The sequence below is a fragment of the Nyctereutes procyonoides genome, unplaced genomic scaffold (assembly GCF_905146905.1).
Source record: "Nyctereutes procyonoides isolate TBG_1078 unplaced genomic scaffold, NYPRO_anot_genome, whole genome shotgun sequence".
Lineage (NCBI taxonomy): Eukaryota > Metazoa > Chordata > Mammalia > Carnivora > Canidae > Nyctereutes > Nyctereutes procyonoides.
The window spans coordinates 17,717,704-17,735,818 of NW_026575117.1; the positions used below are offsets into that span (position 1 = coordinate 17,717,704).

Consider the following 18,115-nt stretch of genomic DNA (forward strand, 5'->3'; position numbering starts at 1 on the left):
AAACAACAATAGCAAAAATCACATGGACTATATATTTTAGAATAATACAAATTAATAGCAGAACATAATGTGATGAGACAACGAAGTCTGATTGTCCTTTTTTTGTCATGTACAAGAGACCTGGAGGTCTCCTTACCAGGCTGGAACTGTGGCTTTGTGATCACATCAGGTCTTCAGATCCTTCTATGTTTCTGCTCAGGCATCCTTAGCCTCTGGCTTTCATCCTTTTAAAACCACATGATAGCAACATAACTGCTCAGGCAGATGTCAGAAAGGAAAAGGGTGAAGGGCAAAATGCATATGCCACTTGAGTCAGTCCTCTTTTAAAGTGCTTGGAAAAGTAACTGGTACATAATGAGTATTATTTGTTGAATGAATACATTTTTCTTTACCCCACTGATGCTGAATTAGATACCACCTTATGTCCTCCCGAATACCCTCCATTTTATGCCTAACCTTACATTGTACAATTAACACGTTTTAAAATTTCCCATTTATTTGTCTCTCCCCAGAATACAATTCACCCCTAGATTCCCGAATACATAGCCGAGTGACTAGCATACGAAAAGCATAATAGTTGAAGAAATTAATGTCAGCCTCAGCCCTTAACCCCCTTTTAAGCCAACTTCTTTTAGTACCTCATATGTGCCAAACATTGTTCTGGACATTTGAGCAAAAAAGACTCATTCTTATCCATTTAAAATCACACAAAAGTTTATGTAGAAGAAATTTGCTTCACTTGTAGAGTTTTACTGAAAGATTATAGATTCTATCGGAGCTCAGGAGACAGAACCCTCAGAGGCTTTCAACTCCACATTGACTTGCTTTGTTCTTTTTTCTAATTTCACAAAGGAAAACAGTTAGTAAAGGTAAAGTTTTCACGGCAAAGTCCAGTAGCCATTGTCCATCTGCACATTAAGAAGCCAATGAAGATAGTGAAGAATAAAAAGAAGGGAAGGGGAAGGAAGGGAAGGGAAGGGAAGGGAAGGGAAGGGAAGGGAGAGGGAAGGGAAGGGAGGGGAGGGAGAGGGAAGGGAAGGGAGGGGAGGGAGAGGGAAGGGAAGGGAGGGAAGGGGGAGGGGAGAGGAGGGGGAGGGGGAGGGAGAGGGAAAGGGGAGTGGGGGCCAAAAATTGTTGGCATAGAAACGCAAGGGGTTTAGCTGGAAAGGAAAGATAAAGGGATAGGAAAAGGAGACTGAAGAGTGATTCTGAGAAAGGATAAGCAAATTTGGATAATGGCCTGCCAACTGCATAAAGTGGAGTATAGTTTTATTCAATGATTAATATAAATTATGGCCACCAAGTTGGGCTGTGGTTAAGATAGACCTTAACTTGATGTAATCATGGGTGATTTAAAGACTTTTGTGAGATCACAGACACCTGAGTCAGTATCCTCGTCTTACAACTATTCTACAACTGTCTGGTATTCTGGTTTTGGAGACATCCACTGCCCAGATCTTCCTTCTCTGGATTGACTGGTGTTTGATTTAATAATTGGATATGGATTCTACTAGGAAAAAACCCCACACATACAACTCAAAATTTGAAACTCCCTTCATAGTTAGATCTGAAGTGATTCATGTTTTAAATCTATTTTTTTAGTAAAACAAAAGTGAAATGGTGACATTCTCCCTAGTGTTTGGCCTCCATTGTCTTTGGGAGTGTCCCCAGTCAGGAGGAAATATATAGAAAGGAAACAAAATCCTAATGTATTGATCATTTTTAGTTCATCTCAGAAGCTTTTGATTTTCTTTACATGGTGAATGATGATTCACTTAAAGATGCAAAGGATTAATTATAATATGCAACTATCTACAAGATATTTGTTTCATATTTTAAATTTTTATTATTTTTAAAGTTTATTTATTTCAGTCATCTCTACACCAACATGGGACTTGAACTCATGACCTCAAAATCAAGAGTCACATGCTTTTCTGACTGAGCCAGTCAGGCGCTCCAAGAGACTTGTAAAAGATGTGATTCCCAGGATTAAGTAGGATCATGTAAATCATGATGCAACTACCATATTCTAAAGAGGTTTCAGTTTTCTTGGGAATCAATTGCTGTTGCATAGTAAACAGGGAAGCAAGAAGAGAGACAAATCAGTTTCAGAGTTGGTCATGCACATTGCCAGTCCCACTGTGACATTCCCACTCCTTTCCCATTCTGACCTTGCTTCCCTGCTTTCTTGCTTATGTCCAACCTCTTGCTATAATTTAGTCTAATCATTGCTAATAATTTCACTTTTTCTTCCATTGCCCACTCACGCTTTCATATGCAGAAGGCAAATATATCTCAATCTTGCTTAAACAAAATGTGAAAAAAAGAAACCCCACGCTAGAAAAATGGAACAAATTCCCACACAAACCAGGCTGCTTTTAATATTTCTGTGCTGTTTTTAGTGTGTTAATATCTTACTATCTCAGCTAAGAACCTGGTCAAAACAGACTCAACAAGAGGAAAAAGCTAAAGAATCATAAACAAGACATCAAATCCAGATAAAATAGAACTTAAAACTTACAATGACAAAACAGAGAAGATAAAAATTTATCAAGGTAAAAGTTACCTGATTTTTACAAAGAAAATAACAGAAACATATAGCAAATTATATCTCCTGATCTTCCTTAATATCTGAGGCAAAAGATAGAACAAGGTTATGAGCTTTGTTCCCACAAAATATATTGCCCTGGTTTTCTGTTTCTACAAACCCAAGACAGAACAAAGCACACAGAAGAAAACAGAGATAAGAAGCCAGAAGAACTTTTAGGAATCTGCTACCTTTAGAACTATTGGATATAAGTTTCATAGTTGGTGGCAGCCAAGTTTCTCCAGTTTGTAGCTTTTCCTGGCCAATATTACTTAAGGTACTCCTACAATACGTCCCATCATCTTACTGTTTGTCTAAGTTAACTTAATACTCAAAATGGGGTTGTTGAAATTTGTAACCTTGAAAATCCCATCCTAAAAATGGACTCCCCCCAGAGCAGGAACTTTTTACCAGTTCAAAGTCAAACTGAAATAACTTTACTCTTTCTAGCCTCATTATGGATTGGCTCAGAAACTGCAGTTGGGAGTGATCAATATTTCCAGCTATGAGTATCTGTAGAAGGCAGATGCCAAGAAAATTAGATTAATCAGAAGTAGTCTGTAATATTTCTATATCATTAACATCTGAAGATACATTTAAACACTGTTTAGCATCTTAGTTTCCAGAAATAACTTAGCTACGAGAAAAGGAGATTTGTGACAATTATCTTTTAGATTTTTTAAAATTATTTTTAAGTAATCTCTATACCCAACGTGAAGCTATAATCTACATCCCCTAGATCCAGAATCTCATGCTCCACTGACCAAGCCAGCCAGGTGCCCCCAAACAAATATTGATAGAAAAAGAAATAGTCTGGAAGTTTGGCCCAGCCAATGCAGAGCCATAATCCCTGGAGGAGACCCGAGGACCTACAGCAGTTGGGTTACCAAATTTACTAAGTTTTAGGAAGGAGAAGTCTAGACAGAGGGCTTTACATAAAATAAAAATGGAAAACATGCTACCTATCACAAATGCTATCTAAATCCTGATTTTTCTGAGTCTAATTTTTTGATCACTACAGAATCTCAAAAGGAGCAAAAATGTCTCAACAGCACTGCCAACACTGTAAGTTGTTTCATGGCCACCTTTGACTTCTATACAAAGGAAACTGACAAGAAGTTAGCGGATTTGATCAAACTCACAAAAAAACAGGCCAAAGTTATAGCTTGGTATTGAACCCACAGCCTTTTGAAAAGCAGCAAGATTAACACGTCATTAGGATTCAATGGGCTCAAAGCCTTTCATTTAATTAAGACTTAAAAAAAGAAAAACAAATGAATAAATCAAGCCTATTTGTAAAAGACTGGGCAAACACAGGAAGTGTGGAACACCACAGACCGTGCATACCTACAGTAAGAGTAGAATCATGCTAAGAGTTACTATCTATTGACTTCAACATGCTAACTCAAGTAGGAAGAGCATGGCTTATTCTGAGTATGACATTTGTTATAAAATCAATGCCCACTATATTTGACACCAATACTTGGTCAAACTAAACAAACACAAAAGCAAAACATTAGAGAAGACATGGAGAAAGTGTAGTTAGTGGAGTCATGAGAAATGTGCCACAGCTTTGGAAAGAACAAAGCAGGTCAAGAAAATGTGATAGGTTTTTCTAGGGAAATTACATAATGAATGGAGAATCCCATATCGGGCTCCCGGTGCATGGAGTCTGCCTCTCCCTCTGCCTGTGTCTCTGCCTCTCTCTCTCTCTCTGTGACTATCATAAAAATAAATAAATTAAAAAAAAAAGAAAAAAAAAAGAAAAACAAAGCAAATAAATTACTGTTGTTAACCACTTTAGTGTGTGGTAAAAGCAAAGGCAAATCACTGAAATAGTGTTACGTGAGATTTGAGAAATTAATACAACCATTTATCAAAGTTGTCCCCTAGTAATTAAAAAATACTTTATTTTTACAAATTGCCTCTCTTTGTTGACCTTTGCGTATCTCTGCTTTTGCATTTATGTTCTGTGCTATATAACATATCATTCCAGTCCAACTGCAAATAATGTATCAGTGTTCTTATAGCATTTAGTTTTCCATTTCTTACAACTTGGGAACAAGACACTTGCTTCAGTGCTTGCAAATTTTGTTTGCAAAGCATAGTCAAATAGAGTCAGTCATGACTACTCTCCCTTGTTGAAATGGTTATTAATCATAGAGTAATAATAAATGAAATGAGTCCTTTATGAAGGAAGTATATCAGAGATAATATTGATCAAAGATGTCTTTAGTACATTCAAGAATGAAGGAAAAATGGGCCTATTAATGAGAACTTCATTGGCAAATGAGTTCTAAGGTGAATAAAGTAAATTTCTAGAATCACATGAGCCCAGTTCACTGAAGGGCTCACATCTGATTTTCTTATAATCACTTAAATTATAGAAAAGAGGTGTTTGGTGTTGACTATAAGTAGATTAGAACAGAGCGAGAAAAAGAAACTAGATTCTTATCTTGCTCAATTTGCGTTTACTGAGATCACTGAATTGCACCAAGTTGCAAATATCTTCTGTTACTAAAACTTCTCAGTTGACTTCTTCATTTAGAAAAAAAAAAATCATAAGCAAGCCTAAAATGTTTAATTCTTTCCCTCTACCTAGACATAGAGGAAGATCCTTCCAAATGTACCTTTGTTGAAGCTTTTCAAATAAACTCTACAAAATGTAGCTGAAACATTCTTGGTAGCCCTTCCTATAAATCTGGAGGTTGCAAGAGCCCAAAAAGTAGTGAGCCTTTGTCTTCATTCAACCCTTGAGTGATTATGCTAATTCAACAAAGTCTTTCAGAGCCACTTTTAAATTCTGCAAAGCTTTGTGTTTACATATAGGATCCATTTCTCCATGACCTGTATACATAGAAGAGGTGTCGACTTGCTGAAGATCAGTTTCTCCATTGCAGTCCTTTTGTACTTTCCAATGGGTGTTGATCTGGAATGCAGAAGCAGGCAGAGAATAGATACATCCTGATTTTGTAATAAATGGCAACAGCATTTTCTTTTCTGTCCTGCACATCCAGACTCAATTATTTTTCCTACACATTCCTCTTTGATGGCACTTTTCACTTTGACTACTTGCTTAAATACACACTTACTATACTGTAAACTCCTTAGGACAGAGATTCATTCATCTTTCTATTTGCAGTACCGATACCTGATACACTGTAGGACTGCAGTTACAGTTTGTTAAACCCAGATCTTTTTAAAACTTAATTTAATTTAAAAAATTTTTAAGAGAGAGTGAGCTTGTGGGCAGGGCCAGGGCAGGGGAAGGTGGTACAGAGGGAGAGAGAGAGAGAATTTTTTTTTTTTTTAAGCAGGCTCTAGGCTTAACAAATGTAGGGCTCAATCCCCTCACCCTAAGATCATGGCCTAAACCAAAATGAAGAGTTGGAGGCTTCACCGACTGAGCCATCCCAGGGACCCCTGAAGACATTTTGTTTTAATGAATCAAAATTTCTGTTCATGTCACTGACTTTAATGGTGTAGATATATTTTTATTTTTAAGATACAACCTCAGACTCATTATGTCCTTTTCCCCATAATTCCTAACGTCCACAACAAAATTTCAGCAATATTATAAAGGTTCAAAATCAGTTTAGTCAATACCAAGTTTGAAAAAGTCATATAGCAAAGCATTCCCTAAGATTCAGGTGGCTGGAGTGATTGGAACCAAAATGTAAAATCAACTCAGCAAAAATAATTAAAATTCTCCTCATCACAATTGATAGCTATAATCAGAGAACCAATCTCCTAGATATTTTAAAATATAACACTGGGATTTTTAAGGCAGGGAAACTATTCTGTTTGATACTATGATGGTGGATACGTGTCATTATACATTTGTCAAAACCCGTACAATGTACACCATCAGAGGAAACCATAATGTCTACTAAGGACTTTGGGTGATAATGATGTGTCAGTGCAGGTTCATTAACAAATATACCACACTGATGCGGGATGTTGATGGTGGGGAAGGCTGTGGGAAGTGGAGAGAGTATATAGAAACTCTCTGTACTTTCCTCTCAGCTTTCCTGTAAACCTAAATTGCTCTAAAACTAGTCTGTTAATTTCTTTTAAATAACACTAAGACCACAAGCGATATTCCTTTTCTTAAGACTCCAAATCAGTTACTTATGCACAATTTCACATAGGAAGTATACAAACCAGCCTGTGTTTATGAAAGCCACTGTTTCTTCTATTGGCTTTTAATCAAATCCCCCAGTTTCAACCAAAGTGATGGATTCAGTAAAGTTACTCTTCTACGATTTGTCTTTTTTTTAAGCTTTTATTTATTTATTTGACAGAGAGAGAGGAGTGCACAAGCTGGGGGAGTGGCAGAGGGAGAGGAAGAGGCTAGCTCCCTGCTGAGCAGGGAACCCCATGTGGGGCTGGATCCTGGAAGCAGGATCCAAGCTAAAGGTAGATGCTTAACCAACTAAGCCACTCTGGGCCCCTAATATTTGTCTTTTCTTAACGAATTTCACAAAGAGGGGCCAGACAGTGATACTATAAGATTCATAGAGAATTTTCAATGCCCTGCCATGGACTTATCAGTCCTTGCTGATCCAGCCCCATCAAATTTGCCTAGCTCTGGCATGTATACATGCTTTGCATGTGCTAGCAAGCAGCCTTTGAGAGACCAGCTACATAATCTTGCCCTGAGTTGACTTCAACAATCATTTGTGACATTGGAATTTTAGTAGGACGCCCTCTATCAGGAGTTTCTCTATTTGCCTTGGAAGTATGCAATTATATGCAAGTACTTGCTTGCAAATGCCTGAACTGAAAGTCAGTATGTAGGTAGCAAAAAATCAGTATAAAAGAATTATTAATAGGGAGGCCTGGGTGGCTCAGTGGTTGAGCATCTGTCATCAGCTCAGATCGTGATCCCAGGGTCCTGGGATCGAGTCATGCGTCAGGTTCCCCACAGGAGCCTGCTTCTCCCTCTGCCTATATCTCTGCCTCTCTCTGTGTGTCTCTCATGAATAAATAAATAAAATTTTTAAAAAAAAGAATTATTAATAGATGATGTGAAAATTTACTTCTATCTCAGACCAGAGTTTTCCTAATTTATTCAGAAAATATTATTTCTGTAGACTATACTCCCCACCTAATGAGGATTCTGTTCTCAAAAATGTAAGGAAACTGCCGCATATTTTACACTCCTTTTAGAGACTGACAGATGCCCATTAACATTTTAAAGGCTCTCTGAAAATCTGCCTTAACCAATTTAAGAACTTTATTTAATCTTAATTTCCCAAACCTATGTTGCCCCCTAACCTTTGCTGCCGTTGCTGCTGCTGTTGTCCTGATACTTGATACTGTTAATTCACATCCGAAGAATTATAGTTGCAGAAACATACTCTGTACGTTGTCAGTATATTTGGATAACAATAATAACGGGCCATTAAAAATAAATGTTAATTTTTTTCTTTTTTCTCCCCTGCAGGGAGCCCAATGCGGGACTCAATCCCAGGACCCTGGGACCATGTCCTGAAACGAAGGCTCAGCCACTGAGCCACCGACATGCCCATAAATTTTGTTTTTTTTTAACATAATGTACCTACATTATCTAGAGAAATGAAAGGTTACCAGATAAACCAATGTGAGCAATGTTGAAGATGTTAACAGAAAAGTAAATATAGACTGAACCACAAGAACTTTACAAATGCCTTTCTGTCAGCAGTCTTGAAGCCCCATCAGTTTTGTTTGGGTCACTTTCAAAGTGGCTGGCTCATCTCACTGGCTCTCTGTCTGCATCATGTTATCTTTCAAACATCAAATGATGCTTGCACATACAACATAATATACATATTTGTGAGTGTGTAGTAAGCAAATTTTCAAATATTATAAATGTGATTTCTTCACTTATTTTTTATCTTGATGATAGAACCAAGATAGGACAAGTAGTACTCTCTTCTTTATCAACTGTACATCATACCACCAGAAGCCTCTCTGTATAAAATTTGTTTGGTCTTTTCAGTGACAAAAACCAGAGGAGGTTTACATTAAACTGGACACCATAAATATGCACACTCTATAGATAAACTCTATAAAAGCTTACATTGCATTCACCCCTCTTTGTTGATCAGTGAGTACTCACCTAATTCATTGGATTTAAATTCTGAGTTTTTTTTGGGGGGGGGGGGCGGGGTTGTTTGTTTTTTAATCTTTAATCTTAAATTAAAGCTAGACTAGCTTTCTCCAGAGATACTGCCAAAATTTGGAAGATCATCATAACCTAAGAAGTAGACTTTATTGGCCTGTCCAAATATACTCTCATTTTACCTTAAGTGGTTCTCTTTCGATACTGTGTCATTTTTTGGTATCATTATATTTATATATTATATCATGTTATTGTGTTAACTATACTTTTATGTATTTATAGTTTTGTTTAATTTTCCTTTATTCTTATCCTCAGCAGTAATACACAAAAAAAATCACAGATTGATATATTAATTATATTCCTGGTAAATATTAATATTCATGAACCCCTTAAAGTTATCTTGTATATCACCAGCAGAATCTGTAGCACACACTTTGGAAAACACAAATAGAAATTTCTTGCTACAGAAATAAGAGATGGGAGGTAGAGTGGGGAAAAGTTAAGATAACTTCTCATAACTCTCCTTCCTACCAGATATATACACAAATAATCAAACAGAAAGATATTTATTTACACTACTTTCTGGGAAAAAAAAAGAATTCTTTAAAATACTGTGATCAGAGGAATTTTATAATCAAGGAATATTCAAACATGAGGGATCTCTAATATTGAGTTTCTGTGTGATACAATAAATACACTAAAAGAAATATTTGACTGAAATATGCAATTTTTATGAAGAAACAGACTTCCCCTAGATCCAAAGACTGAATCCTGCTAATACTTTAGGCATGTGGTATATGTGTGTGTGCCTCTGTGTGCTTACTTTTCTTTCTTTCTTTTTAATCAAGTGACCTATACTCATTTGGTTAAGTTTCTACCACAAGACATCACCGTATGCTTCTTTTTTTTTCAAGATACACGTCATAACACACCAAGAAAGAGGGAACTTCCAGTGTCTGTGGTAACATCACTTGATAAACAGACTCATTTGAACAGCAAGAGCCTGTTTGCCTTTACTATATAAAGCAGCAGAGACGTTGACGAGCAGATATTTGCCGAGTGAGGACTATGCGAGCAGCAGGCATCTCCACACCAAGGTTAGATAAAATGCCAGGAATGTTCTTCTCTGCTAATCCAAAGGAATTGAAAGAAACTGATCATTCACTTCTAGATGATAAAACGCATAAAAAGAGGCCAAAGACTTTGTAAGTTCACTTGATGTCTCATTTTGTGAATTTTTGACTTAGATTATCTTTAATGGCAGAAGGATTGAGAATGAATGGGGAAAAAATATGAGCATTTAGTTAACTAAATCAGAGAAATTAGCTGATGTGTATATATAATATATGTATTATACATTTAGTTGTATTTAAACATTTTTTTAAATCATTCGTGACAGGGCGTTAGATTATGTGGAAATTTTTGCAGACTTTGGCTTGTAAAAATTAGCTCGAGCTTAACATAGGAAAATGTTGTAACAACTATTTTTATTATTGCCTTGTTCCTTGGAGAAGTTTATTTCATGTTCCTTGTGCAAATAAAATGTATTCTACTGAGTAAATATGAATGTTCATGTTTCTATCTTTTGTAGTGGAATGGATGTGAAAGCATACCTGAGATCTATGATCCCACATCTGGAATCTGGAATTAAACCTTCTAAATCCAAAGACATGTATGTATACTAATATGCTGAACTATCATTTTAAGAGCAGCCTGTGTATTAGCTCTATATTCTAGCAAGTGATTAATACTGCACATGCTAGAGTTTGTTTATTTTAAGTAACAAGCCAAATGAAAGTAGACTACATTAGTACCAGCGTAAATTAAGTACCAGCGTGTATGTACATAATTTGCTATTTATTATACTGTTACAGTATATGTATTTAGATTTCTTCACATTCTACGGACAGATATTTTCATAACGATAGTAATTCTAAAGGAAGTTTTGTTTTCTTACAGATAAATTTTAAGAAAACTTATAGAACTAGAATCTTAGTTCCTGGAGTTATCAAAATATAGCAGCCATTCCGATATCATTTGTGATTACACACACACAAAAATATCTGACTAATTTATGTGAATTTTGTCCCAGCAGACTCTCTGTTAATGAAGTAATGCAGTGGTCTCAATCTCTGGAAAAACTACTTGCAAACCAAAGTAAGTATGATTAACTTACTAAATGTTTTTAGGTTTACCTCAGTACACTAATAGATTGAATGACTTCATTAAAACATAGTGTTCTGGATAGAAGAGTATATAAAAAGTTGTATTCCAGTTTTTCTGTAGTCACTAATAGGTTCAGCATATTATTCCTCATTGTAGTGTGATGTTGACGCTCGCACACAGTCCGCCACTGTCCTTCAGACAAATTTGCTGAGACAATTAGGTATTTCCATGGACCATTATAGGAGCAAAATTTAAAGCTATGCTGGGGTTCTGAAGTTTCAAGTTTTAAAAGTAAACCAAACATCTCAACTTATGACCATTCTGAAAGCTACCTATAGAATGTATTTTTGTAATTGTTGGATGTAAGAAGTAAGATACATCAGGTCAATTGACTACTTTATTATTTTCATTCTCTCCTTCATTCATTCATTGACTCATTTAGCTTACTTTTATGTGGTAGGCAGTTTAGAAGCACTAAGGATTCAAAACCAAGGACACGTGCCTTGCTGCTTTGAAGGAAGTTGAGAAACACAATATTTAATTGCATTATATATAACATGATACATGATAACACAGATATGATAAAAAGAATTTTTAAACAGTCTTGTGGGGAGTTTCTGATAAGAGAAGGTAAAGAGTGAAATCAGCTTGCCTTTCCCTCATCGTGGGCATTGCAATTCTCTTGGGATTAGGATCTCACTCAGAGGTTTGAATAAGCAGTGTGGTCTTTATCTAGAGGAAGAATTTAATCCTCTTTTCCCCACAAACACTCTTAATCCCTGCTTAGGGTGTCAAGTAGTTCAGTGTGGTTCATCCCTCTTATCATCTGACTTGGTTTACAATCCAACCAAACAAATAAATGGTAGAAATGGCCCATCAAAAAGCCTCAGTAACACCAGCAAATAGAATCAGCATATCAGCACATTTCCTGACTGATAGGGATTGGATGGGGAATTTATATTTGTTAATACTAAACATGATGTTAATGACCTTCGTCAATGTTTGCTTCCCTAAAATAATCTACAGTCTGGCTAGGAGTTGGTATTTATAAGAAAAGAGATTGTTTTGTTATCACGAGAGCAGAATTTCAACTTAATTGATAGATGGAAGCAAAGCACAGTTCTGTAGCCATTGCTAGCAGCTGTGTGACGGTGGACGGGTTTGTCTGGCCCCAGATAAACTATCAGTGAAGGAATCTCTGAGGTTGTCTCGTCTTTATGAATTATGCACAGCTGTTTCTTCAGCATTAGCCGTATCTTACCTTTGAGCCTAGACAACGCAGTAGTATTTTTCTTGCAAATTTCTTCTTTAAGGTATTCATTTATTGGCTCAAATAATTTAATTATCTCACCGCTCACCCTTTATTTTTAGTTGGTCAAGATGTCTTCAGAAGTTTCCTAAAGTCTGAGTTCAGTGAGGAGAACATTGAGTTCTGGCTGGCTTGTGAAGACTATAAAAAAACAGAGTCTGATCTTTTGCATCTCAAAGCGGAGAAAATATATAAAGCATTTGTGCATTCAGATGCTGCTAAACAAGTAAGTATTATCTTCGTTATCATCAGTTTATGTGTAAAGGAACTTAGATGCAGAAATAGCATTCTGCATACATAGCAAGATTAGATCTTTTTTAAGTATTATAATTTCACTGCTAAATGTTTAGGTATGTTCATATAGTTCAGTGCAGTAATAAGCTAATTTTCTATATCTTTGAATATTTCAAGACAGTAGAATGAAAAGATTGGTTTTGCAAAATTAGCTAACATGATAGAGATGGGGTAGGGAGTACCACTGTTACTAGCCAGAATTACATGTCAGAATGTCTTGAATGAGTTAGCTCATCTTACATTAGGATAAAATACAGATTAGTGTAATACATACAATTATAGCAACAGAGATATTTTCAGTTAGTAGTAGTGCCCCCATTCCAGTTAAATATTCTTGGTTCAAGCAAAAAATAGCTACACAAGGTGTCCTCTCCTATGAATTTTAAATGACCACATCACTCTTCTGATACATGTATCACCTTGTATGGATATTTAAATTTTTCATGTCTGTCTCTTTTGCATCTCCCAACTATACTATGAGCTAACTTGGAGCAAAGATTTTTTTGTGTGTGATATTTCTTTTTACTTCCTTCACACCTAGTATAGAGTTGGTTTAGAGAAGGCATGTAAGAGATATTTGAACTGATATCACTGAGGGCTTAATGCCATTGTCTTGAGATGTTTCAACAAACATAGTCACATCACAAAATGTGCAATAAATTGGAAGTACGTATTAATTAGTATTTCTTTTTAGATCAATATTGACTTTCACACTCGAGAATCTACAGCCAAGAAGATTAAAGCACCAACCCCTACGTGTTTTGATGAAGCCCAAAAAATTATATATACTCTTATGGAAAAGGATTCCTATCCCAGATTTCTCAAATCAAATATATATTTAAATCTTCTGAATGAACTTCAGGCTAATAGTCTAAAGTGACCAGTTCCGGGCTGGAGAGAATTGAAGATCATATCAAGGACAGAAGGAATGCTCCAGTTATGGCTCCCTGGGTGAACAACCTGGCCCTTTTGAGTGACTCCACAGGCCCAAGAGAAGAGCAAATGACTCAAAATGGATTAACATGGAAGTTATCCAGGCTCAGGGTTAAAGGCACATAAGCAAGAGACAGTAGAAAGAAGGAGATACTGTGGTACTGTCATTAAAAAAAAAAAAAAAGTGGACATGTCAGAAAATCCCTCAGTACTGAGAAGGCCAGGTAACTCCAGTTACACAGAAACTGTGAATAAAGGTTTTGAAACCGATTAAAACATGCTATAAGCTTTAAGGTCAACTGATATTTATGCTACATATTATTATATAGAGATTGCATTGAACTGCTGAGATCTCTAACTGGGATAGCTATTTGGAAAATATGTGTTTGCAACCACCGTTGCTATTATTGACGCTTGCAAGGGGTTTTGGTGTTTTATATTTTTTGTTTGCTTTTGTTTGAAAGAGATGAAGAAGAGAATAATGTATTTAACTTAAACTATTGCTCTTAAACTGGGACGTGAGAATTTATTTGTAAATTAAATTATCACAGTGCCATAATAAATGAGTTTTGTATTAAAAATATATAGAAGCTATTTCTCTTTACATTTCTTTGCCATTTTTAGAAATGAGATTTTACTCCTCACATTTAACAAAAACTCAAGCAAGGCTCTTCTACTCTCTATCATTTCTTCAACATCTAAAATTATCAGGAAATTAATCCCATACTAAAGTATTATATGTATCTATTGGAAAGAGTTCATTAGTTTTCTCTTTGCTATCATAATGCATTAAAAGCAAACAAATATGCTTTCATATAGTCAAGCTTCAAACTGACGAAAAATTGAAGAAGTCTTTAAAAAGGGGATGGAAGAGTAATTTCAAGAAGTAATCTAATTAACAATTAATGTTTTATTGTGATTTAAGTTTAGAAAATTCAATGTTCATAGCAATCTTGTGAAAGCTGAGACTCAGAATAAATCACTAGTCCCCAAATTTAGTTGTCAAACTACTTAGGATGTTTTAAAAATAACCACAATCACCACCTTTTTCAGGGCCCTATCCCAAACTGAATCAGAATCTTGAAGGGATAGGTTATGAAAATCTACATTTTAGAAGGAAATCCCAAGTGATTCTAAAGACAATTCAGGGCTGGGAACCCTGTAATTAAGAGACAGTCATGCTGCCAGCGTGGGGGATTGCACACAAATCTCTCATTACACAATTTGTGCTCTTTCTGCTACCAGACACTGCCCCCCACTGGCCAAAATACATTTCCTAAATCGTTCATGTCTACAACAGTCCTCTAAGTGTCAAGTAAGTAGGAAAATAAGAGGACTCTGTAGGGGTCACCTACAGAGAGTAGAAAAAAAATCAAGATTATGCCCATTCCAGCATAGCCTATATAGCTCTATCTTCCCATGTGCCCGTGTTCCATATTTTATTGAATAATCAGCCATCCACACACCACAGTGAAATACTATGGATATTCTCAGTACAGGATTACTACTCATCAGGCCCACAGCTAGGGTTTGGAGCAATATATATATAAGATTTTAAAAGTATTATTCTTGAGTTTCCATGGAATAGAATCCATATTGTTTCTACCTTAAATTTTATTCCATTGTTTAGCAGATCATATTATAAAAGAAGAGGGTTCAGTTTTACAACAATAGTAATAATCAAGTAATAATAATCTATCCCTTCCTCAGTCCATCACCAAGTTTGTCAATCTTCGCCCATCAATGAGTGTAGGAGGCATATCACCTGCTCTTTCTCTATTACCTCAGTGTAGGCTCAGTGTAGGCTGTCCTTGCTTGCCAATTCATTTGACTTGTTTTCCATCTGCCAGCCTCTTCTCTTCCATCCATCCTCTGAATAGCCACAAACATCATTCTCTGAAACACAGATTTTACCATGTCATCTCCCATGACATATAAAATAATTTCAAATTTCTCCTTCTGGAACTCACAGTGAGGCTGGTGGTATAATCCTATTGCTCTTCTCTGGGTACTTTCTTACCTTTATGTCACACTGGATTAGTTGTCTTTTCTTGAATAAGCCCTGGCCTTCACTATCTCTAGGCCTTTCCCTAATCTCTACTATCCATCTAAAATGCTCATCCTTCTAAAACGCCTACTGCCTTCCAAGTTTTCAAAATCCAGCCAATTATTCAAGGCCAGGATAGAATAACTCTTCCACAAAGGTTTTCTAAAAACTTCCACCACTATGTAGTTATTTTCCCTGTCAAATGGATATGAACTGAGTTTGTATAAACACAAGACACTCTGCTTCTATTTCCAGTATTACTGTCACATTACACAGTCCAGGCTCTTCAGACTGGGAGGCATGAGAAATGCAACTGTCCAATATACGCACCGGTCATAAAATAAATGCTTCTGGTCTTTGTCTTGTTAAGATGCCATGTTAAAGAGCCACCCAATTTTTGGACAGATGGTCAAAACAAATATCTAAGGCACCTCTTAATTTAATAATAATAATAATAATAAACAGAATAAATTTTAAAAGAACTCACGAAAGCATAGGTTCAAGATATTAAAAATACTTGAAAAGATAATTTTCTTTTAATTGGCATTTTTAACTATGGTATGGCGGTCTTATAAAACCATTCACTGGGACACCTGGGTGGCTAATGGTTGAGCGTCTGCCTTTGGCTCAGGGCATGGTCCTGGAGTCTAGGGATCGAGTCGCACATCAGGCTCCCTGCATGGAGCCCGCTTCTCCCTCTGCTTCTGTCTCTGCCTTCTCTCTCTCTGTGTCTCTCATGAATAAATAAATAAAATCTTTGGGAAAAAAAAAAGAGCATTCACAATAATGTGATTAACTCTAGTGACATCTACTATTTAAAGAAATCTAATCCAGCTGCTTGACCTGAATCTCAGTTTAAAGGTTGTGTTCTATTGTCATACTAAAGAAGTGGCAGTCAACAATATGTATGGCTTAAAAGGCATTAACTTTTAAAAAAAAATTGCTTTTCTTGGATTTACATTATTTCTAATATGTGTATCACAGAAAACTAGGAATCTAACAAGATAGAAATGAGAGTGACATATACCTCATGATGCCTGATAATTTTCTCATTTCTCAAATGAAAAAAAGTTGTAAGACTTTTAAAAAGTTCTTCAACTCCAAGTTTTCTTAACAAAAATAGTTACTCAAATAATAATACATTAGACATTAGATTTGTTCATCAAGGAAAAGTATTTGCTATTGTCCTGTATTTAATATGCATTACATTTATTTAATTTTACATTTATTTAATATTACATTATTACATATGCATTATGTTATAATATTTGCTGGCTGGTTTCCTCCACTATTTTTCCACAGGGGAAGGGATAATTAGGGTGGATCTTGAAGATTAAATAAAACCTAACCAGGGGAGAAGGGAAGTGGGGACACTCCAATGCAGAGAAGAGTCTGTTGAAAGGTCAGAAATTCAGGGGGACACAAAAACTATTCAGTAATGGTGATTTACTTGGTGTGGCTGGAAAGAATAAGAGGAAAAACTGAAAAGATAGTTTAGGGCAGATTCTGAGAAGGGATTTAGTCCACTCCAAAGAATACATTTTATTTCTTATGTGGTAGGTAACCACCATAATTTTATGCATAAAAAGCAAGACAACCATTTTTTTTGAGTGTCTACCATGAGCCAGGCACAGTGCTAGATCTAGATATACATTACTTGCTAAGTCCACACCAAAACTCTTTGAGGCAAGCATTCCTACTCTAATTTTATTGATTGACAAACATAGAAACAAAAAAGTAAAATAAAAAAAAATTATCTAAGGATGCATAACTAGTGAGTAGCAGACCTAAGACTTAAATCCAGGTCTGTATGTTTCCAAAGACTTTCTGTTATCTCATCCTTCTTCCTGAATGTGACATGATTACTTTGTATCATAAAAATTAATTCTAAGATTTACTGTAGAAGACACTTTCAAAAGAAGCCATCATTGAGGAAGGGAAGCTAAATGTGAACCTAGTTTTATTAGCCCAGCAGGAGAGATCAGGGCCTGAACTAGAACAGCAATCAAAGCAATGGAAAGGAGAAGGTGAATAGACAAAACTTGGTTAGCAATATACTGTGATAGATAAGAGGGAACAATATAGGATACCTCTGGGGTGTCTACCCGGATCCTCAAAGTTCCAGCAAATTCCTTTCTGGGTCGATTTTTGAGCTTGTCTTCCTTGAGGCTTTTGAGCTATAAGTGTGCATTAAATAACTTGGAAGTAGAAGATGGGAGCATTGGAGGAAGATTGAGGCATATGCTTTTAAGAAGTTGCACATGCAAAATAAATCATGTAGTACTTTCAGTAGATAACAGCTTATTCTCAATTCACTTACAGATGAAGCATTCCACAGGTTTTCCCTCAAAGCTCACTTTTAGTTGCAAGTCATCATCCAGGCTGAGAGCAAAAACCAAGGACCAAGAGACTCAACACATTTGCAAGCAAGCAATTGCTCTAAGGTTGAGAGCATCTTTCAAAGACAGGAGACAAAACCAAAGTCTAGGATTCAAGCCAAGAGAAAGACAAAGAAAGCAGTTGTCAACTACAAACAGAAACTGCCATGGGGATAAGGAACACTAGACAACAGAGGATGGTGATGAAATTGACTCTGCGGCAGGAATTCTGCTCCTTGTATGGACGGCCTACCCAGTAACTTGACCGTGGAACTATCTGACGGCTGAAATGTTC

The 18,115-nt window shown here is 36.1% G+C and overlaps 1 protein-coding gene across 2 annotated transcripts; it reads left to right on the forward strand.

The window, feature by feature from the left end:
- Positions 1-9,755: 9,755 nt before the first annotated feature.
- On the forward strand, positions 9,756-13,971 carry RGS1 (regulator of G protein signaling 1). Of its 2 annotated transcripts, none has more exons than XM_055333834.1 (5): positions 9,756-9,898; positions 10,285-10,365; positions 10,786-10,850; positions 12,231-12,394; positions 13,157-13,971. In XM_055333834.1, exons 1-5 carry the CDS (start codon positions 9,762-9,764, stop codon positions 13,340-13,342), a joined length of 633 nt encoding a protein of 210 aa, XP_055189809.1. In that variant the 5' UTR covers positions 9,756-9,761; the 3' UTR covers positions 13,343-13,971. The 2 variants fall into 2 exon arrangements, with proteins under 2 accessions (XP_055189809.1, XP_055189810.1); XM_055333835.1 differs by having other exon boundaries at positions 10,789-10,850.
- Positions 13,972-18,115: the final 4,144 nt, after the last annotated feature.

Excerpts from the sequence above, each read along its gene's own strand:
- RGS1 (XM_055333834.1), top strand. The coding sequence starts at position 9,762 with ATGCGAGCAGCAGGCATCTCCACACCAAGGTTAGATAAAATGCCAGGA. Across the intron at positions 9,899-10,284 it reads AAAAAGAGGCCAAAGACTTT|TGGAATGGATGTGAAAGCAT; the intron begins GTAAGTTCACTT and ends TATCTTTTGTAG. Across the intron at positions 12,395-13,156 it reads ATTCAGATGCTGCTAAACAA|ATCAATATTGACTTTCACAC; the intron begins GTAAGTATTATC and ends ATTTCTTTTTAG.